This window comes from Stenella coeruleoalba, assembly GCF_951394435.1.
Source record: "Stenella coeruleoalba genome assembly, chromosome: 11".
Taxonomy (NCBI): Eukaryota; Metazoa; Chordata; class Mammalia; order Artiodactyla; family Delphinidae; genus Stenella; species Stenella coeruleoalba.
The window spans coordinates 26,443,408-26,466,272 of record NC_137157.1 but is presented as its reverse complement, the minus strand read 5'-3'; the positions used below and the strand labels follow the sequence as shown (position 1 = coordinate 26,466,272).

At 48.5% G+C, this 22,865-nt stretch overlaps 1 protein-coding gene across 1 annotated transcript in view; it reads left to right on the top strand.

Annotated features, from left to right (window-relative positions):
* Positions 1–473: 473 nt before the first annotated feature.
* The window catches only part of PLXNC1 (plexin C1), a 141,882-nt gene continuing 119,490 nt past the window's right edge, over positions 474–22,865 (top strand). The window contains exons 1-2 of the mRNA XM_079937189.1: positions 474–1,795; positions 19,294–19,434. Of these exons, the coding sequence (XP_079793315.1) occupies positions 737–1,795; positions 19,294–19,434 (1,200 nt within the window). The 5' untranslated portion in view covers positions 474–736. The remainder of the gene's footprint in view (positions 1,796–19,293; positions 19,435–22,865) is intronic.

Genomic DNA, 22,865 nt, shown 5'->3' with positions numbered 1-22,865 from the left:
ACAAAACCCGAACGTTGGAACAGCCCCGCAGGCGGACAGGCGCAGGAGCCAGCTCGGTGCACTGTTAGCGCGCCCCGGGAGCCCCGGGCGAGCCAAAGGGCGATGGTGGCGGCCGCGGCGGCAGCGGCAGGCGGCTCAGCTTTGTTATGAATAGATGAAAGAGGCCACCTACACAGTAACCCAAATTACGAGACCTCCCTCCTCCCTATCTCACCGAATCAAGAGGGGAGGGAGATGGGCGTGGAGGGAGGGAGGGAGGGCGGGCGGCTAGGAGGCGGAGGGCGGAGGGCGGAGGAGGAAGAGGATGAGGAAGGGGGCTAGTTGCATCCCACTTTCACAATGGGAAAGTGAAACGCACAAGCGCACCGAACCTCTCCAGCCCTCCCCGCTTTCCTCGCTCCCCTCCGCCCGTCCCCTCCCTTCCCCTCCGCGCCTCCCCTCGAGCGCCAGCGCTGCACAGAGAGGAACTCTCCGGAGAAGGAGGGCGAGGAGGAAGCGGCACCGGAGCGCGCAGGGCTTGCCGCCGCCGCCGCCGCCGCCGCTGCTGCACAGGCTGCCGGAACGAGCCCGCCGCGCGCCGCCCTCCCCGCTCTCCTTCCCGGGCGAGCTGCTGGGATGGGGCGGCCGCAGGAGCCCGAGCGCGCGCAGGAGCCGCCGCCGCCCGCGTCTCAGTCGCCGCGCGCCTGAGCCGCCGTCGCCGCCGCGCGCCCTGCCCGGGGGCGGCCCCCCCAACCCCATGGAGGTCTCCCGGAGGAAGGCACCGCCGCGCCCCCAGCGCCCCGCCGCGCCTCTGCCCTTGCTTGCCTATCTGCTGGCGTTCGCGGCGCCCGGCCGGGGCGCGGACGAGCCCGTGTGGCGGTCGGAGCAAGCCATCGGAGCCATCGCCGTGAGCCGGGAGGACGGCGTGTTCGTGGCGAGCGGCAGCTGCCTGGACCAGCTGGACTACAGCCTGGAGCACAGGCTCTCGCGCCTATACCGGGACCAAGCGGGCAACTGCACGGAGCCCGTCTCGCTGACGCCCCCCGCGCGGCCCCGGCCGGGGAGCAGCTTCAGCAAGCTGCTGCTGCCCTACCGCGAGGGGGCGGCCGGCCTCGGGGGGCTGCTGCTCACCGGCTGGACCTTCGACCGGGGCGCCTGCGAGGTGCGACCCCTGGGTAATCTGAGCCGCAGCTCCCTGCGCAACGGCACCGAGGTGGTGTCGTGTCACCCGCAGGGCTCGACGGCTGGCGTGGTGTACCTCGCGGGCGACACGAACAGCTGGTACCTGGCGGTGGCCGCCACCTACGTGCTGCCCGAGCCCGAGACGGCAAGTCGCTGCAACCCTGCGGCGTCCGACCGCGAAACGGCCATCGCGCTCAAGGACACGGAGGGGCGCAGCCTGGCCACGAAGGAGACGGGACGCCTCAAGCTGCGCGAGGGCGGGGGTAGCCTGCACTTCGTGGACGCCTTTCTCTGGAACGGCAGCGTCTACTTCCCCTACTACCCCTACAACTACACGAGCGGCGCCGCCACCGGCTGGCCCAGTATGGCGCGCATCGCGAAGAGCTCCGAGGTCCTGTTCCAGGGCCAGGCAGCCCTCGACTGCGGCCACGGCCACCCCGACGGCCGCCGCCTGCTGCTCTCCTCCAGCCTGGTGGAGGCCCTGGACGTTTGGGCGGGCGTGTTCAGCGCGGCCACCGGAGGGGACCAGGAGAGGCGCTCCCCCGCCACCACGGCACTCTGCCTCTTCAGGATGAGGGAGATACAGGCGCGCACCAAGACCTGCAGCTGGGACTTCGAGGCTGAGAACCACTGCGTAAGTCCTAACCCCGTGACGCTGCGGGGAGCGCTCCTGCTGCGGAGCCGCCGGCGAGGCAGAGCCGGAGGGAGAGGGTTGACCTTTACCAGGTCCCGGATTTACACAGCCCGGCGGCGGCCGCCCGACGGCCGTTGTCTTACGGTCTCCGAGACCTCGGGCTACTCTAAAGCACGGCCAGAGGTCCCCGAGGGAGTGTAAGAAGGGAGGTGGCGAGGGTAGGAGTTAGGCTCAAAACTCTGGTGGCTGCATCCCATTGCCATCCTTCTCTGTCCAAACATGGGCGCTTGTTTGGGTCTGAGCCTCGCCGCGCCGCTCCCCCGCCCTTCCCTAATCTCTTCCCCAGGTGTGTGGTCTTAGCGGGCGTGTGGCTTTGAGCCTTGCCCTCAACGGCGTTACCAAACACAGTGCCCTAGGCAGAGAAGCCCCAGAACCTAAAGGACTTGCCACACCCCAGTCTTTGTGCCCCCCATCTTCCCCCCACCAACCCCGTAACACGTGTGATGTGGTCTGAGGAGTTGGTAGCCTGTTCGACATGGGTCAGCGCTAGCCTGGAACAGAGGCTCAGGCTTGCGGGAACACAACCCTCAGCGTGACCCCGTGCAAGGGGGCGGGGCTGTGGCTCCGCTGAGCGTGAGCTGTGATCTCCAGCTGGGGGGAGAAGCTGAGCAGGCTGGAGGTGGCTTTGTGGGTAAAAAGCCTCGCCCTAGAGGGGAGAGCAGGAGAAAGTATTAGGGTACTTCAGGCAGTTTCTGGGCTCCAGATTGCCTGACTAGATCGCGCGGCTCAGAGGCACCACCCTCCCAGGCAAACGGCAGAGGTTTCCCCTGGGTTCCCAGGGCAGCCACAGCTTGACTCTTGAGATGGGCATTTCTTTGACTGGAAAATAAAGCGGCGGTTCAAGAGGATTCAGTTGATGGGGATTATGGAGCCATTGTGCAGTTCTCCGTGGCCGTCTTCCTTCCAAGGCTGCTGGCACGTCAAGTCCGCATATGGCTCCTGAGAGGGGAGCCTGCTGAGCGCCTCCTTTATAACTGGACGGAAATCAGAGAGCAGAAATGAACGGCTACAGGTGTTGCCATTGTTTTGATATGAAATGCGTCAGAGAGGAAGGCGAGAAGTCTCCACTTGGAAAAACGTGTTGTGTTGGTACATTTGTTGTGTAAGCATAGAGGGGACGTTGGCTGTAAGGTATATTAATAAGTGTATGGAAAGACACTCCCATCCCCAGCCACGCAGAGCACATCTTACCAAATATTAGCCCTATTACCCAGAAGGAAAAAACAGGTCTCTTGCAAGGCCCCTTAGAATGGTCATTTGCTTCTTCCTCCTTGCCCACTACCTGTGTACTGGGGCACACGCATAATGCCTTCATTTAGTTACTGCTGTAATTATTTTAAAGCATAAATAACACATAATGCTCCCTAAATGACTCCGTCTTGCTATACAAGTATAATTTAACATTTAATATCTGTCTTTGTGAGAGCCTTATTATGTAACAGTTCAAGTTTGGCAAAAATCATCACCTTCGACCTCTCCGTTGAAAGACTTGAAAGTAACCCCTACATATTACTTGGTGTCGAGCTTTAGGCACACTTGGTCTCCGGGGTTAATGACAAGACAGCTCGGAGGCCCGCAGCAGGTGATAACAGTGGAAGTCCAAGCTTTGCCATCTGACAGCTGTGTAGATGCGTGGAGCCAAAACATTTCTCTTTACCGCCTTTCTCTACCCACTGGGGCCTGGAGGACTTAGTTCCCTTCCAAGCCCAGTAGGCACCCTGAATGCACTCACTCAGAAGCCACATTTTGGCTTGATCAGGTGTTCCTGCTTGCGCTGGGATGAGGGGAAGGGAAAGTCAGAGAGCTGTTGATCCATCTTCGCGGGGAGCTTCTGGGAGGTAGCTGCCCCTTGGAAATCAAGCAAGGGATAAACACTTGCGGCCAAAAATCTGGAATTGGAAAAAGAAATAATTAAGGTAGGTCCCTCCACAGCACGCCTTGCTGCTGCTGTTCATGGAGAGCTCCCAGCGTGCTCAGAGCTGCGGATTCTGAAAGACGGGGTCTCTACCCCCTGAGCTTGTCATCCGAGTTAAATAATATACTCCGGTTCAAACAATAGCTTGTCACAGCTGCACAGGTAGGAGCTTGGAGTTTTGCAATGATTCTTTAAGTAAATTCCTTGCTGCTCTTATGAATTAAAAAGCCTTAGTGGGATTGAATTTCAGGAGAGGTTTTGAATGAAAAAAAAAAAGGCGGTCGTTTTGATGAAAACGCTGACAATTTTCTAATCTATTAAATAGGCAGGTAAGAGACTTCCACAAATATTTGTGCTCTGTGCTGGGTGCCACTGATTCTGCCATTGAAAGGACGGTAGCAGGTGGCAGCCCCGTTTAATGGGGCTATGGGATCAGTGTGCCCCTGGTTGTCACTCAGAACAATGATGTCATTGGGTTGCATTTGTTCTGTGTTTTATTTTCAGGTTTTCAGTGTGTTTTGGAAAAGGCATGCTGAATTACAGGTGCCTAAGATAGACAAAACTTGAAACACTCCAGAGGGAGCCTCAGTAGATTCTAACAGTGGTTCCTCCAGAGCAGACACAGTCATTTTAACGGTAATCCTCAGGCAGCAAAGCACCAGGGGCTAGATTTGCTTGCCTCCTCCCGCTACCCCTGGATGACTCGCTCTTATTTTCCATCTTCAGTCAACCATGGGTAGGAAAGTGACAGGAGTGACTGGGTTGTGTTTTCTCATTTCTTGGTTCTCTCCTTATCTCTTGTCGGCTGATTTGCTGGCCCTCAGCTTCTCCCGCTAAAGATTAATTTACAAGATGCTTGTGCAATGAGTGTGTCCTCAGCCGTTCACACGTTGGGCCGTGACTTTGTCTGTCTTGCCTCCAACTTTGAATCTCCTTTCACAACTATCGCGGGAGAGCTTCAGCCTGTGAACGTGCCCAGGCCGCCGAATTCTGTAGACACTCTCTAATAATCCGGCACTTCCTCATACATTACTTCTTTTGAGGCCCTCATCAAGTCTAAGGTTGATTCTCTGAGGAACATTCTCATTTACCTGATGAGGAAGCTGATCACTTAAGCAACTTGCTCAAGAGAGCAAAGGAAGCGTCAGGGCCTCCAGCGTAAACCCAGGTCTCACAATATCTACTTCTGTATTTTTTCCACCACTTTGGTGCTTCAGACTTTCCCTTCAAAGTCCCCTAATTAGCGGCAGTAACCAACCTCCCCTAGGCTATGGGGCTGAGGCTGGAGGGTACCCCTTGAAGTGTGTTTTAAAACTTAAGGTGATTTTTTTTTTCATTCTATTCCATAACATATCTATGTGCTTGGGTTAACATAAAACGTGAATGTTTCAAATGATGTACAAGTTAACTTCCTCTTGTTTCTGAACTCCTGTTACCCTTGGCATATGGTAGAAAAGTGTGTACACTTTTCAGTTTTGAAGTCTGATTGTTCCAGATTGTTTGGCCACCATAGTTGGGTCCTGGGGTTGCTTGTGGTTTAAACGTGGTGGTCACCCCCTCTATAGTTACTGAGGGTGGCATGTTTCCTACTGTGTTGGCCAACAGGACTGACTCTTCTAGTTCATTCTACCACTTGTGGAGGGACACACCTGCTTCCTCCACACTCACATAATTCCAAAGCCTGACATAATTTAACTGTCATGCAGACAACCACAAAACACTCACATGCTCTCCAGCAGACAGTAACCCAAGACACTTCTAGCTACTGCATGCAGAAGTGATGTTCCAGGGCCACTCAGCAGTGACCCCTATTGACCTCAAAATCCACAGCCTTCCTGCAATGTTTATTTCTTCTTTAGTTTCTGTTATGATCCTGTCTAGCCACTTTGCAGTCTACGGACTAGATGGTGAATTTTACCCCCATACACACATGTGATATGCAAGGGAGATTTAAAAAGCCCAACAACCACTTAGAGGGAAAAGCCATCATAGCTCCTACTGCTGGATGACTGTTATGGCCAGGCTTTGTGCTAAGCACTTCACATGCCTTACTTTTGGTTGATTCTCATAATCACCCTATGGGGCAAGGATTGTAGTTTATGTTTATGATTTTATGATGAGGAATTGAGGCCTGGAGAGCTTTGGTTGGTTTCCACAACTGATACATGGTAGAGGATTGAGGATCTGGGCCTGTAACACACAGCCGTGGACAGTCCAGCCTCACAGACATTGGGTTCTGGTGTCAATCCTGTCCTACATGGAGCCTGCTAGGCCCTTGCAACTGCTCTGGGATCAGCTGTTTGCTGGGCATAAGACAATAGAACAGAGAATCCTTGAGTGCCAACGGGGTTTCTGGGTCTGCATGTTTGAGCACTTGAAATTCAGACTTTGGGAGGGTTGTAGTTCCTCAGTGGTCAATTTCTAGGTAGTGCTGGCACCTTTTGTATTCAGGCTTATAAACGACCTCAGAGAGACTTACAGGACCTTAAAGGAGGGCTCCCAGCTTTTGTTCTCAGACAGAAGAACTAGCTCATAAACTAAATCCAGAAATCTCAACCTGTTAAGTCTGGGTTACAGGCGCTCTTGTCTTTATTAGCAGCCACAGTTAAAATACAAGCCCCAGAAGGTCAGGAACCTTGTAACGTTTTGTTCTCTGTTGAACCCAGAGTACCTAGCATAGCACCTTAGGAAATACTTGTTGAATTAGTAAACGGGGGATCATGTTGGGGATGCTACCTGTGGTTGGCAGCCACACTTTCCTGAACCTGGCCACCTCATACTCCCTTAACCATTGTCTTTTTCTTGGTGTCTGATGTGTTGGGGCCTCTTTCTTCCCTAGTCCGAGCCTAACTGGCATCCTCCACTCCTCTGAAATCCCCATTCATTGGGCTCACCAGGCTTCTGGTCCTGCCAATCTGGGAGTTACCTTTGACCATAGAAACCCAGCATGGTTGCCACTTTTGTGGTATAATTTAATTGCGTGATCGTGCTTTTCAGCGGACAAGAGGAGAGGGCTCTGTGGTGTAGGGCACAAAGCCCCTCAAGAACTTGTAGGGTTCTCAAGCGTAGCCTCTGGACCAGCAGCATTCAGCATCACCTGGGAACTTACTAGAAATACAAACTCTTGGGCCCCAATCAGAAACTCAGAGTAGGGTGTGGGACTGGCAATCTGTGGTTTAACAAGCTCTCCAGGTGATTCTAATATACATTCAGCTTTTAGAACCACAGCTGTAAGGTATCAGTTTCCCTTGTCGTCCACCTGAGGCACCTGGGATAAGAATTTGTGCCACTGTTTTCATTGCAGCTTTACTTAGGGTCATCTAAAGTAACCAGCTAATTCCACTACCCTTATATTCCTTATCCTCTTCTAATTGCCCAAAGGAAATACCTAGAAAAACTTCTGAAGTCTTAACTGTTTTTGAGTTTAGAGTCGGAGTCTCAAGAATCTATAGGTCATAGTTAAATTAGCTCCTTCACCCTTTCGGACAGCAGTCTATTTGCATTTCATTCCAGGATGTGGGGTGCGGGGGAAGATGTCTAGAGCCTTCTACTGTGCTGTACACCACACCACAATTCTCTTGAAGGATCTGGTCTTTACGAAAATCAATTCTGATACCAGTTTCAATCCTAATTAGGCACGGTTGGTTGCGTGAAACAAAGATCTACATAAGCAAGCTCAAACAAGGGGATGGGGCATTTAGTGGATGGAAACAGGTGGGATTACATGGAGATCTAGGAGGAGAAGCAGTACTGTGCAGTGGTTGCCTGCACAGACGCGAGCCAGGTCGACTGGGACCACAGCTGCCACTTCCCAGTTGTGTGAACTTGGGCAGATTATCTAACCTTTCTGTGCTTGTTTCTTCATCTAGAAGTAGGGGTCCTATTTGTTTCATAGGATTTGTGTCTGGATTGATGAGTTAATACGTATGAACGCTACCTGACCTATAGTAACTGCTGTGTATGTATTTCCTATCATGACTATTTGGGAGTGCTAGGATGGGGCTGATACAGAGCGGGAAGGGGGTCTGGACTCCCGGCAGTGGAAAGGGGTGTAACAGCAGGAAGTGTGATGGGTGCTCATTCTAAGGTTTCATCGTCAACGTGACTTAGCGTGGCTGCTTCCCTCAGTCCTGCTACGTAGTGACCACCTCGGCTTCCTCACACATCTGCCCCTCACCCCCTCCACCTGAATGTGCCTCAGCCTTACCCGATCCCCCCACTCTGCCTTTCAATAGCATTTAACCCTCTGCATTGGCTACCAACTGGCAACAGCTTTCTCTGTTATTTAGTTCAAATGACCAGGAAAGAGAGAGAATGGGGTCCAGCCCATCCTTTCACTCCAGATTATGAGCCCTCGTTCAGGGTAGGGATTCATTGCCCTTGGGGCAGGTACTGACCCCAGGTGCAGTCAGAAGAAGGAAGCCCATCATGCAGTGGTCCCCAGTAGGCGTGTGGGCGGGCTGCCTTGGAATGGGAAGGTGGAAGAGCCACACCGTGATCGCCATGTTGACTACAGCAGCATGGAATCATCTCTACCTCCCTTCAGGCTTCTCCGTGGCCTACCTCTGTCTTCCTTGAATGTGTGGTGGCACATAGCTGATGATCACTGAGGGCTGCTCAGAGAACAACCGAAGTCCACTGGGGCACAGTCTGTAGGCATCCTGGGCCTAACTTGTTTGTGGGAGCAGGGCACGGTAGTGGGAAGATTTTTTTTTTAATCAATTGCGCGCATAGTTTTTCTTAGCATTTTCATCAAGATAGAAAATTAATACTAATTTATATACTATCACAAAACCAAATAGAAGTGTGACTTAAGTTTTACTGTTTCTGTAGTTGATGGGTTTGACTGTCTAATCAATAGTTACACGTGGTGTCTCCTCAGAGGAGTTACGAGGGGGATTTGACCCCAGCAGTCCCCACTCCACCTCTCTGGCCAATGTTCTTATCGCAGAAGTCGGCAAACTTTTTCTGTAAAGGTCAGATCGTCAATATCGTGGGCTTTGCAGGCCACATACAGTCTCGGTTGCCATTGCTCAACTCTAACACTGAAGTGTGAAAGCAACCCTAGGCAACATATAAATGAACAAGCACGGGGATGTTCCAGTAAAACTTTATGGACACAGAAATCTGAATTTCATGTATAGTTTTCACTTGTCATAAAATATTATTCTTTTGATTTTTTTCAACCATCTAAAAATGTAAAAATGATTAGCTTGGCAGGGGGTCGTTCAGAAAAACAGGCAGCAGGCTAGATTTGGTCCACAGCGGGTGGTTTACCGACGCCTGCTGTAACAGAAGGGGTGAGAGTAAAACAAACCTTCACGTTGCCCTAAGAGATTGTGAGAGATTTAGCAAAAAGGTGGTGCAGAAACCCCAAGAAGGAGTGTCACACTCAGCGTGGGAGGACCTGGGAGGCTTCAGAGAGGTGATGCTGGAGCTGTGGCTTAAAGCCAAGTAGAAGAGGCAAGAAAGGGAGTTCCAGAGACAGGGCACAGCTTGTGCACAAGAGGGAAGTTGAATAAGCTTGTGAACCGCAGGTAGCTCGCCCTGGCTGGGGAGTGTCCAGAAATGAGCATGCAGGGCCAGATGGCAAAGGGCTTAATAAGACTGGCCAAGATGGCTGGATTTTATCCTGATGGTCAGTTGTTTTCAGACTTTCTAAACCTGGGCTTTAAATCTTAAACCAGAGGCTCAGTATGAGAAAAAGGCTAATAAATCATCATTGACCTGCTGTTCTGGGTGAGGCCATTGCCAAGTGCCGGGGCTCAGGGTGAAGCAGGGGTGGGGAGGTTCCCAGAATCCTGCAGCTCGCCCTCCCCCCACCCCCTGCCTGTCCCTGTGGCATCTCAGAGGAACTGGGACTCTGCTGAGCAGGGTGTGAAAGCCATGGCCCATGGCTGATGGAGGACAGCAGCAGGGCTCTAGGCAGACATGATCTGATTGTGTTCTAGAGAGATCACTCAGAAGAATGGATGAGGCAAGATGAGAGGCAAAACCGCTGATTAGAAGGACCAACAAATACTTCTTGAGTTCCTACTATGTGCCAAGCACTGTGAGGAAATATTTGTACCAACGATCAACAGAGTAGACAATAAACATGCAGCAGATAAAGAGGTTATTTTTATATTAAAATGATAGCTAGCACTCCTAGAGCACTCACTTCATACCAAGTATTGTCCTAAGTCAGCACTTTACCAGTATGAACTCGTTTAATCCTCACCACGACTTTATGAGATGGGTAATGTCATTACTTCCACTTTACAGATGAGAGAATTAAGGCCCCGGCTGAGATGGGGGCCCTGAGAGAAATAACAGGACGTAAGAGAGCTGTGTTAGTTGAGGTGTTGGGGAAAGTTCTCTTTAAGGAGGTTGTGCTGCCACCAGGAAGATGAGAAGGGATAGCTGTACACGACCCCAGGGGGAACTGCGGAGCAGTGCAGGGCCTCGAAAGGGGAAATGACTTGGTCATTCTGAAGAAGCAAAGGCTAGTGTGGTCGAGTTAGGGAGGTGGAGAGGGGAGAGTGTCGGGGAAAGAGGTTGGGGAAGGAAGCGGCAGCGGATCCTGTAGTCCTGGTGGGCAGTGGGAAGGAGCTTGTATTTTTTTCTGAAAGCTTAGAAGAGCCTTTGAAGGGAAGCGACACCACTGGATTTGAATTCCTAAATAAATGGCTGCCCTTTGGGGCATGAATGAGAGATTGGCCCCAGCAGAGGCAGGGGGATCTCGAAGTAGTCCAGGTGAGAAATAACGTTGCCTTGGTCTAGAGCAGTGGCCGCAAGGAACGTGGAGAGAAAGAGGTGGATTGCGTGGGCTGCAGTAATCCACGTGAGCATGTTGGAGACCTGAACTGAGGCGGTGGCAGTGCAGGTGGAGAGGAGGGGTTCAATGAAATAGCTTTTTAAGGTGTAGAATTGAGAGGTGTTGGTGACCAATTAGTTTAATTTTCGTCGAGTTTTAGATATCTTTGGGACCTGCAGAAAGGGCCATTAAGCACGCGGTTGGCCAGGAAGTGAGGAATTGGGGATCCACTCTGTCAGCCTCTATGGAGTGCCAGCCGTGGGCCAGGCTCTGTGTTGGGCTCAACACGGTGCCATTGGGGCTGTAACTGCCTTGAGGGGAGTGGCCAGGGGCGTCTCATCAGTGTTTCCCAGGCATCCAGAATGCCGTCTACTGCACGGTGGGCCCTCAGTAAGTATTTGTTGAACTGGAAGGAAGGTGCTCTCCATCTAGTGGAGAAGATGTGGTTACGGCTCGGCGAGATAAGAGCGTCCAAGAGGAGCCCAAGCCCCGGGAGCTGTGTTTATAGGAGGAATAAAAGCCAGGTAGCCTAAAGAGAGGGGAGTTTCCCTGTGACTCCCTCACCAATGAGGCCGGATTCCTGGTCTTTCCCTCCTGCCCCTCCAGCCTGGTCTTGGAAGAGTCTACTCGAGAAGGATATTCTCTAACACATCAACTGTTCCTAATTATTCTGCACTGACGTCCTTCTGAGGTTCCTTTGCCATCAGCGAGCAATCTTAGAAATTGGATTCCACTTGCTGGTCCTTCTCTGAGGCATCAGGAGGGCTAGGTGGCCCAGAGCAGCTGGTAGTTATAGGTGTCACCCAGTCTCAGTCTCCTGGGCTTAGCAACATCTCTGTGCCCCTCCCTCCCGTGGAGCCCTTGTGCTGTGGACCTCTGGGGAAGCCTGTAGATCCCTCCTCAGAGCAGTGGTTTTAAACACATAAAATAAGAAATGAACCAATTATATTGATCTACAGATATATCAAAATGTTTTTTCCAATTTGAAATAGAGTAATATATCTTAGCACATTTAAATAGCAAGACCTAGCAGCGGTAGCTACCATCATTTCAAAGTAGCGATAAGCACAAACGATATTTTGAGATACCTGCAACAACTATAAAATGATATGAAAGTATCTGATTTCTTTTGATGACAAAGTCACAGGTTCAGTTAATATGACTCTGGTCTGCATTCATAATTAAATGAAATGCTGAATTTCAGTCAGAGTTCGCTAAAATAGGATTTTTTTCTCATCTGGTTTCATGGATTCCCGGAATTCTTTGCAGGAACTGTGGATGTCAGTGCGGTCCCCACTCGAAGCACTCATTCCGTTACTGTGTGTGTCAGAAAACCAATGACAAGATGCTGCATTTTGTTTCAAAACTCATTTGATTGGCTTAGTTTGACAATAGGGAGTTCAGTCCCACCTGGATTTTTACAGGTCAGGTTGGCCAAGTGCTCCATAAATGGACTGGATGGAGCAGGTGGGTGGGTGGAGAAGCCTCAGAAAGGTTAAGTGACTGCTTAGAGACAGCTCATAAGTCATAGAGCTTGAACTTGAACCCACATTTTTCTTTACCCTAAATCTCTTGTTCTTTCTACTCTTGCATGCTACCACTTTGTTATTCAATATTTCTATTTTAAAGAGTTAGCCAAATGCAACAGTTCACAGGTTATGCTGTTCTAATCATGGGACAAGAACAGTGCTATTATTCTTCACTTTGGTTAGAGGATACGAAAATACCTAAAGTATTTTGTTTACTTAGAGCCTCATTTTAAGTACACTGAGTCTATAGACTGTCTATAGATGGAGATGGCAAAAGACCTAGGGACTGTCTTTTGCAAACTGTCAGTGAACTATGGATGTGAAATTTAGAGAAGGCCAAGCTACATGGCAGCAGATGTGGGGTAGTTTAGTATTGTTCCCCAAGGCAGAACCAAGGCCCAGTGCTTGCAAGGGACAAATTTTGTAATGAACTTTTGTAGAACTTTGTAATGATTAGACCTACTTAGCAATGTACCAGGGTTGCCTGGTGAGATAATGACTGAAAGCATTCGAATACTGATCCATGTATTCGTTCATTCATTCAATAAATATTTATTGACAGCTAACAACATGCCAGATGCTGAGGTGTATGCTGCAGAGGGTAGAGTAAGATAAACTATTGTAGAGTTTAGAGTCTACTGGGAGACAGACATTAAATAAAAAAATTTAAAGCAATGTAATTATAATTATTTTCAAGGAAACAAATGGAATATTATGATTCAGAATAACTACTGGCATAGGGATAGGATGATCTATAGTCATGTGTCCATGAGGAGGTGACATTGAACTTGAAACCTGAAAGACTTAAAAAAAAAAAACAGCCTACAAGGTGTGAAGAGAGGGGAGGTAGCAGAAATAGCATATGCAAAGGTCCTGAGGCAGAAAGATGGGAACATGTTAAAGAGTCTGAAAGAAAGACACTGTGGGAGCTGAAGCAGAGTGAAGGAAAAGAGTGACAAGGGATGAGTTTGAAGAAGTAGGCAGGGACCAGAGCAGATAGGACCTGGGGAAGCATTTGGGTTTAATTCTAAGTGTGATAGAAAGCCGTTGAAGACTTTTAGTCAAAGAAGTAACGTGGCCTACTTTATACGTTAAAGAATCACTCTGGCTACTGGATGGAGAATAGATTGTAGGTTGAAAGAGAGAAACCAGGAGGCTCTTGCTGTAGATCAGGTGTGAGATGATGGGGGCTCGGACTGGGTGGAAACCATGGAGATGGAGAAGATAGATGTAAGATTGCTGGGAAATTCAGCTGAGATTTTTCAGGTATTGGGTGTGGGGACTGATGGAAAGAGAGGAGCTGAGGGTGGATGTTGGTACCATTCACCATGATGGGGAAGATAGGGAGGGAGAGAGTTGGAGGGAAGAAATGTCTAGATAATCATTTTCTAGCAACTCTGAAATCTTGGGAGCGATTCCACAGGTTCTCAAAGAAGAGGATGCCATTTATTTAGAGGGTATTTAGCAGTGCGAGAGAGGGAGGTTTTGCAGAAGTCAAAATGATGGTGGGGGGGCACTACTGGTATCCTTGGGCAGGTGTCAGGGATGCTAAAAGTCCTGCATCATGGAGGACAGCCCCCATAGTGAAGAAATATGCCATCTAGAATGCCAGTAGCTTCCTCATGGAAGAACATGGTTGAACTGTGTCTCTTCCAACTCTAAGAATCTAGCAGAATGCATTTTTTTACACTATCAGCAATTCATATATTTTTGTGACTTGTTCGAGTCAGGTTGTCTTTTTGTAGGTAATTGACTGAAAGTAGCCACATGGAAGGGATGGAGATTTAGATGGGGGATGGAGTGCAAAGCAGGAAAAAGGAAGGATAAATCTTGGAGAGTGGGACTTTGGCAGTAGGAAGGCCTGGGAGGTTGGAGGACACTGGGGCCTTGGAGGGAGGGAAGCAGGTGGAAGAGCCCGTGGGAGGATGTGAAATACAGACCTCACCACTTTGCATGTTCCCCGTGGCTCAGCTGCACGCCCCCCATGCTTGCCTGGTATAGAGGCTGCCCAGGTATGTCCCTAAACTTCCCTTCTTTATTCCTCCTGCACACTTTGAACTTTTCCTTTGGATCATTTGAGTCCCCAAGGTTAATTCTTCCTTCAGATCATCAGATGCCATAAAGTTAGAACCCGATCAGTGCGGTATACTCTAGAAGAATAAGGAAAAGCGACAGGCGCCTTAACGGCCAAGAAAATCACTATCTACCTTGGGCGAATAGTTGTTCTTTCCATTCTCTAGCTTGATACAGATAGTTTTCCAATTATTTCCACACACATGATTTCATTTGGGCCTCAAGACAATGCTAATAGACAGGGCGTGTGTATTATTGGGTCCATTTTACAGATTCGGTTATTGATGTTCAGGGACTTGCCCAAATCAAGCAGCCTGTCAGGGACGGAGCAGGGCCAGATCTTGGGCATAGGACTCCTGCTGAGGTTTCCTAACTGCAAGTAGGCCCCTGGGTAAGTAATGATGAAGAAACTGCTTCCCTTAAGTGTATGCCAAAGAGGAATAGACTACAAAATTAACCGCCCGAGAGGCTTTTTATCGATGTGTAAGAAGTTCCAGTTGGTATTTGCCCTGGCCCCATAAAGAAAACCCAAAATGAGGAAGTCCTTTCATCACCTTGGGCGATCAAAGACTTGACTTTTGCTGTCTCCCCAACACTTGAGGGGCCACTTTTGTGCACATTTTCTCCAGCTGTTCCCATAATAGCTGCAGCGTGGCTGTGAGCGGCTGTGTGATCCTTGCTGAGTCAGGCCATCTTCCACGTGGTAGGGGCGGGGCCACGTGGTACTCAAATCCAGAGCGTGCCATTCACACCCTAGAGTTCATGGCTGGTGCCCCCTGGAATTGGGCAGTGCACGCTGGGGGGTGTTTATGGTCAATGAAAGATTTATGAAGGAGCTACAAGGAGGTCAAGCTGTTTCCCTTGTGATGTGCCCAGTATTCCCTGAATACTCTCTCTCACACACACACACCCAGCACTCACCCCTTCCCAGTAGCCTTGGTTCCGCTTTGGTGTGTCAAGCCCAAGGCTCTCTCTTTTTTAGCCCAAACATCATTTGAGACAAGGTAGCTTTTTCCTCAAACTGAAAAAAGTTTCCCTCTGAGAGCGGGCTCAAGTGTAGGCGGGACGTGTGGTTAGACACGGCAGGCAGGAGACACAGAGTGACAACTCTGAGGGAACCAAGAAAGCCCAAAGGGGAGACAAGGTTTAGAGCTAAATCAAGATCGGATTTTGTCGCGAGATGCAGAACTGGCAAAGGCATCATTACAAGGCATTAACCTTGTTACACACAGAAGAACAAGCAGAGGCCTGAATTCAGAAATAAATTACACGTAATAAACTAGACAGAATAGGCTGAGAGCAACATTAGTGATTATGCCCTAAAGGGAGAGAAGGGCACGATAGAAAATAGGCCAAAAAAAAAAGAGTGAAAATAATCTCTGGACACAGGGGGCCGACTGCACTATTTTCTCCCTTTTTCTACTTGGCTCCCCAGGTATTAATTTCACTTTTGTGAGCAGGTTTCTCTGGAGCCTGTCTTTCTTTTGTTTGCATTTGCTGAAATGAGCAAAAGGAAGCCATTCAGAGGGTTCCTTTTTCCATTCACAGGGACCTGTCCATTTCTGTGTGTTTCCAGCACAAAAGAAGCCATCTCCATTCAGCCAGAGCAGCCCTTCGAGTTTACTTGAGGTCCAAGCCCGCTCTTTCCTATTTTCTTCCAGGCTCGCTGTTGTAATTGGCTACACAATCCTGACCGTGGCCAGGATCCTCCAGGGTGAGAGGAACAAGCGCTTGGCCGGTTCCTGGTCCTTTGTAGCTGAGGAAAAGCTAGAGTCTAGTGCCATGTCCCCAGCCATGACTCTCATTTCTTACACAGGGACTTGCTTTGCGTTGCAGGCAATTAGCAGTGGCTTAAACCGTAACATCATTGTTAGTAAAAAGTTTAAAGCTTGGAAGTCTGAGCTCAGTGGTGTCCTCAGGAGCTGAGGGTCTTTTGTCCTTCCCTTGCACCAATCTGTTGGTTTTCATCCTCCATCTTGAATGTCATGGAAGCAAAAATGGCTGTCACCACTCTGCACGGGGAGCCTCACATCACAGATTCCGAAGGGAGGAAGTGAGGGAAGAGGGGCAAGTGAGTTCTCCTCAAGAGCCTCCTCTTATCAAGGAGGAAGCTTATTCCCAGAAGCTCCTCCAGTGGATTTCTTGCATCTCACAGACCCAAACTGGGCCACATGGCCACCCCTAGCTCTAAGGGGTAGGAAAGCAAGTACCAGGCAACGGGGAATGGGATTACTGTGTGGCTTAGACTAATCATGGTTTCCCGGGCTTGGGTTTATTGCTACCTGAACAAAATTAGGGTTTTGTGGCAAAGGAGGAGGTGGCCATAACTGCCACAGGGGTGGCATCAACCGTTTGGGTTTTTAAATAAGGTCATGATCGCACACATGGACTGTGTGTTACTCTGTGCCAGACGCTGTTCTTCTAAGCTTTACCTGGGCTTGTGTCTTAACTCATTCAGTCCTCATGATGAGTCTATGACATAAATGCTGCTATCATCACTTCCATTGCATAGAGGAGGAAACTGAGTCACAGAGAAGCTAAATAATGTGCACAAAATTAGTTAGAACGTGACAGAGCCAGGACCGAAAGCCTGGAGGTCCGGCTCACTACCCTATGCTATCCTTATTGAGTCGGAGTATTATAAAATATTCCAAGCAGCACACAGTAGGTGCAAGTTACTAATAATAATAGCAGCTAGCATGTATCAACATGTTATTATTACTGCCATCATTATTATCTCTCCCTCATAACTACCCTACCGATCAGACACCATTGGCCTTATTCACAGCTGAGAAGGCCAATCCCAGCAGGTTCGATAAATTGCCCACCTCACCCAGGGGATGAGAACCAAGCTTGAATGCAAACCTAACTTCTCTGACCCCTAGTCCCAGGTGGTTTGTTCTATGCCACCAGCTCTCAAATTCGGGAACATTGATTTAATGGCCCTACTACTAACCCATGCTATTGATCCAGGACTTAATCTGGAAAACTTCAATTACTGAGAAACAGTCAGAAGCCAGGGAAGGAGGCTAGAGAGGATGGGACAGTAATTTAGAAGCAATCTTCTCCTTGTTCTTCTTCGGCTTTTGAGCCACTTCTGGGATTTTTTGGAGTCAGTCTTTCACAAACAGAATATCTCATCCCGCCTTAGCCAAGGCTAACTGTGATGTCACGGTTCTTAGCTAATCTAAATAGCTACAGTTATTAAGCACCTACTGTATACGTGGGAGGACACTATCCCATTTGGTCCTTGTGGATGGATAATCAACAGTCCACAGTCATTACTCTGTCTGTGTCGTGGGATGAGGGAAAACGGAGTCCTCCAGCCAAGGATAGTGGTGTTAGAACATTCCAGATGCCCGGGCAGAGATGACGTCCAATTCTCTGAGTTAAGCACTTCTGAGATGCTCAAATATTTAATAAAAAGAAGAGGCGTGGTCAGCCGATTTTAAGTTTGAACAATTTTGGTTTTATTTTAAAGCAAGATGTGTGGTGTGGGTTTATTTTTTTTTACATCTAAAGGTCACCGACTTTTCTTTTTTTCTGCTCATGGTCACGAGGTATCCTTACCTAAACAGTGATCTATTGTTCTGATTCTTAGGCCCACAGAGGTTTTTTTTCTCAGCTTCATTTTAACAGGACAGTTCCTCATCTTCCCCGACTGTATGAAAAGTATATTTTTAACAGGAAAAAAAAAAGTCTCCAATGGGTTTTCTAAAAATCTTCTTAAGCTGAGTTCACTATGGAATACTGTATGCAAATAAGCCACGTTCTCTTAGGTTATGACATCTTTTCCTTGAGCAGAGATCACGACATTGGCGAAATCCTTGCCAGCATGTCTTTTCCTCCCAGCGTAACTTCAACAAAGAAATGTAGACGGCACTTTAAAGGCTTCAGAAATCAATTTAGTCCATGAATCCATTTAGTGTAGATGTTAATGAAACTTGGTGGGTTTAAAAATAATGAATATTTAATAAGACATAAATTGAAAGACATAAACACTGTCGGCAGTAATATAATGAGGTTAATAAGTCTTAGCCTCCCCCTTCCTACCTCTCCCCTCTCCAAACGGGGCAGTTTTAGGAGTTGCGGTGATGCTTACAGAAGTTTGCTGGCTCTCCTATTGGTTGAAGCGTAGATGTGCCTTCGCCAACCTTAGTACAGTTGGGAACCAAACTCTGGCAGATAAAGTATGCTATCGCACTGTGTTCAGTAGCTGCAGAAGGCAACGACTCTTTCTAGCTCCTATCTTCCAGAGATTTGTGTAACAAACTCGGTTTCCTGTCGTTGAAAGCAGGAAGCAGCAGGAAGCACTTCATGCCTTTAAACAAGGAAGAAAAAGACATTTTGGTCGACACACTGTCTGCTCTGGATTTAAAGAGGGGCTTTATTTAATGATCAGGAGTGAGCATGTGATTCCATGTGCTCAGAACCTCAGACCGTTTAAATGCCTTCAGGTTGAGAGTTAGGCTTTCCATTTCTTCTTCAAGAACATCAGCACCGGGTCCAGCCCTTGTGCTTGGTTCCTCTTTAGCCCTGCGGCTCTGTCTTACCTACCATCCATGACTCTGTCTTTCCCTCTTTGCCCTCTGAATGACCTACCCTGTCTTTGGGCTAACACACTGCACTCTTCTTATAAATCCAGAGTCCCTCCTCTCTGCCATCACACCCAATAGGATGGTCTGTCTCGTATCTCTGGAAGTGGCTTGTTTAACCTCACAGAAGCCAAACCCTTGTTAAAATAAATTTCAGCATGATCCTGCAAACAGCCATGTATAAGACTGTCTCCCTCCCACTTCAGCGGTGGGCTCTTTTTTGGCAATAAAGGGGAACTCAGTTTCATATATCAGCTGGGGGAGTGTTAAATGGATGGCTAGCTCACTGCTGGCAATCAGTACATGTTAATACACAGTAAACAAATGGCTTTCCATGGGTTGGGCAAGCGTGGTGATTCTGCCGATAAAGGGGATAAAAGGTTGTTCCTGGGGATCTTGTCTAAGAAAATGTATTTGGGGCTCCAGTAAGGATCCTTCCCAGGTGGGCATGAGTGACATTTTATCATCATGAGAATTATCACTGTTAAAAATTATCTTTTTTTTATTTGTGCGTTTGTGTGCATGTTCAGAGTGAGAAGGATCAACCTGAAAGAGTCCAGCCAATCGCGTCATCTACCTTGATCCATTCCGACCTGACGTCCGTTTATGGCACCGTGGTAATGAACAGGACTGTTTTATTCTTGGGGACTGGAAATGGCCAGTTACTTAAGGTTAGTTTTCTGTGCCTTCTTCCATGTCGATTTTAGTATTGATCCATTTTGTGCTTTTGTATTTTGTATTTTTTATTGCTTCTGGGTTATACACAAGACCATACCAACTGCTTTGTGAACTGCTCGGAGACACCTCCCCTCACGGAAATGGCCTGAAAGAAATTTCTGGAAATCTATTTGTAATAACCTCCTACTCATGTATGGAAGTGACAGACCCCTTGATTCCTGGGAACTTGCCAAGACGGTTCCCTTCCTTACTCACAGGCTGCCTGGGTGAGGCACATGGGGACCTGGCCCTTACTGCATCCAGGCTCACCCTCCTAAGACTTTTAACTTTTCAGTTCTATCTCCTTTATAATGGAAATGTACAAAGCACCTGATTTCTCACAACTTCAAAGAGGTAAAAGATTATAGGGCTAAAAAGAAGAAATAAACAGATGTTCCTTCTCCCCAGCCCACCTGCCGCCCGCGGAGGGGGTGGTTCATTTTCTAACCTTCCTACCCACACCCACCACAGAGAGGTTAGAAATCTCAAACCCTCTGAGGCTCCCCTCGCCTTTTATCTCTGAGAACTGTTTATTTCCACTGTGCGGATACACCACTGGCCGAGCTGAGATTTTTTATTCACTGGGGGAAAGGTGCAGGGGGAAGGAGAAGAAAATAAACTCAGAGATAACACATGACTCGTCTGAAATTATATAGCAGTTATCAATTTCTTCAGCAAGCGTTTACGGAGCACCTTCTGTGACCTCCACCAGCATTCGTGGTTGAGAATTGCACTGTTTCTTTCACCCTGGGCGGATTCTCCTTTGCCTTTCTATAGCCAGTCAATTTACTGTCAGCTCGGATTCTAAACTGAATATTAACAGATTTGTTTTCTCAACTGATCTCCCACTGATAACTAGCTGTGTGACTTGAGGTAAATCTCTTAACCTCTCTGAGCCTCCATTTCCTCATCTGTAAAATGAGATTGTACTAGATGACCTAGGAAACCGCTTCCTCTTCTGATCGTCTCTAATTAGCCAAACCTGCTTGCTTGCTTGCTTTCTCCCAATGTGCCTTGTGTGCTGCTCCCACACCTTCGCTCACACTGTACCCCTTTCCTGGATTGCTCTCTCTTTTTCTCTGCTTTACTGAATCCTGCATATCTATGCTTTGGCTCAACTCAAACTCCGCCTCCTCTCTGAGGACTGGGAAGCCTGGAGTGATCACGTTTCTCCCTCATCTCCTGAAATACTCATTGTCTGTGTCATTCTTTTGGCTCATTACAAATGTCTTGCTTTGATGCCTAACCTTTGCACTTGTGTTTGTCTTGCCTTCCCAGCTTGATTTTGAGCTTCTGGAGAAGGGGGCCGGGAATTCCCACAGCCTGATACAGTGCTGAGTGCCTGGTAGATAGATACTTGATTTAATCTGTTTTCTTTGGAGGAAACCCAGTAACATATGGGAGGGGGTTTGTTTGTATACACATGCTTTTAAAATATACGTTGATCATCTTTCCTTTTGTATTAGCTTTATTTCCTGGGGGAAGGTAAATACCCACCAGTCCTTGTATACAAGTTGCTCAGGGCCGTGAGGCAATGTCTGGACCTACACCAAGCTGGTCAGACTCATTGGACCCGTTCGCCTGGCGGAAGAAGTTTCCATCAATCCTTACTGGGTCTCCTTGCCAGTTATCTCTTCAGATTTGGGATATTTTTGACGAGTGTTTTGACAAGAACACTGTTTCCCCAAAGCAGAGCCAACCAAACTGTTAGATGGTAAATTGGAGGTGAAGGAACACTGGCTATAAATAGTTTCCCATGGGACGGCCTGGTTTCGCCTGTCCTGTTTGTTCACCCCAGCAGTTCGTGTGCAGCTGGCCGGTGTTTAGCGATGCTGTGCTACCAAGGGGTGGAACTGAGCTGCAGCTTCAAGGCTGCTGAGGAAGAGACGGCTGACCCAAGTCTCACTTTCCTCGGCATCTGTACGGGCTACCCTTTCCAAAGCCACATCTGTGGCTGTGTTCTTAGGGTTCCAGTAACAAGGGCAGGTTGGTTTTCTGTTTGTTTTGTGACTGCTAACATTTATACAGTGCTCATCACTCTCCCTGTTCTCATTCAGTCCCCTCCACCACTCAGTGAGGTAGACACACTGTTCTCATTTTACAGATAAGGGAACCGGGGCCCAGAGAAGCTGCACCATTTGTCCAAGGTCACCCGTAGCAGAGCAGGGGTTTGAACCAGGAAGCGCTTCAGAGACCACACTGTTATGTCTCAGGCTACACTGACTCGGTAGCTTCTGCCCCAGGCACGGGCAACCACTCTGTGAGAGTCCTCTGGGGGGAGTGGGAAGCATGTTGCTAGGGAGTCACATGGCGGTGGGAGTGGAGCGGGTTCAGGGTTCTTAGAAGCTCAGGGAAGAATCCCAGCTTGAGAAGAAGGCAGACTGTCTGGCTGAGGGAATACCTCACTGGTATGATAACTTCTTGGGAGTCAAACCCCACCCCCAGCTTCCCTCAGGAAGGTTCTACCCCTCAGGAGGAGGTTGGGAGGGGAGAGTGTGAGCTGACTGGGCCCTGTCAGGCTCCCGAGGACAGCCCAGCCATTCCCAAGACTCCCCTATGTATCCTGCGTACAGATGCTTGGGAGCAGCCCCTGAAATCACCCAGAGTCCTGAAGCCCCAGGATTGTGTAGACGATTTGGAAGGCACAGAGGATCTCCAGATCCCTGTATTCAAACACTTCAAGCTTGTCCCTTGCCAGACTCGTCACCAGAACTGTTAGAAAAGACGAACATTGATAGACACAAGCTTGGCTTCTTCAGCCACAGAGTGGAGGTACTAATGAGCAGAGAAAAACAAAGGCCAACCCAAGGCAGCCTGCAGGAGCAGGAGAAGAAGGGGCTTGGATCACCCACAGCCTGACTCTTCAGTTTCCCTGGTGATCAAGAGTTGACGGCCTTTCGACAGACGCCAGGCACTGTACTATATGCCTGGTTGGAGGAGAGGCAGGAAATAGCATTTGGGGGCCAGTTGCTCTTTTTGACCAACACATACACGGACCCTCTGATTTCCTAAATCTCTGAAAACCTCACAGAGTTTTCATAGAGTTTGGTGCAATTTTAAATATCATATTACTGAAATGATTTTTTTCTTATTGTAAAAGTAATGCATGCTCTTGGAGAAAGTTGCAGAGTAGCGGGGTATGAGGGGAAAGCAAAGAAAAAATACCCCTAGTTTTCTTATGTAGAGGCAGCTGCTGTCAGCATTTTAGATTCTTTTTTTTACATAGTTGAGGTCAGACTCTATTCAGTTTTGCATCCTTTTTTTCTTCAGTTAATGAGGGAAAATGCTTATATTAAAAAGTTACGGCAAACTGTAAAGTCTTTTAAAATATCATATATATCATATATGATATATATATATCATATATCATATATATCATATCATA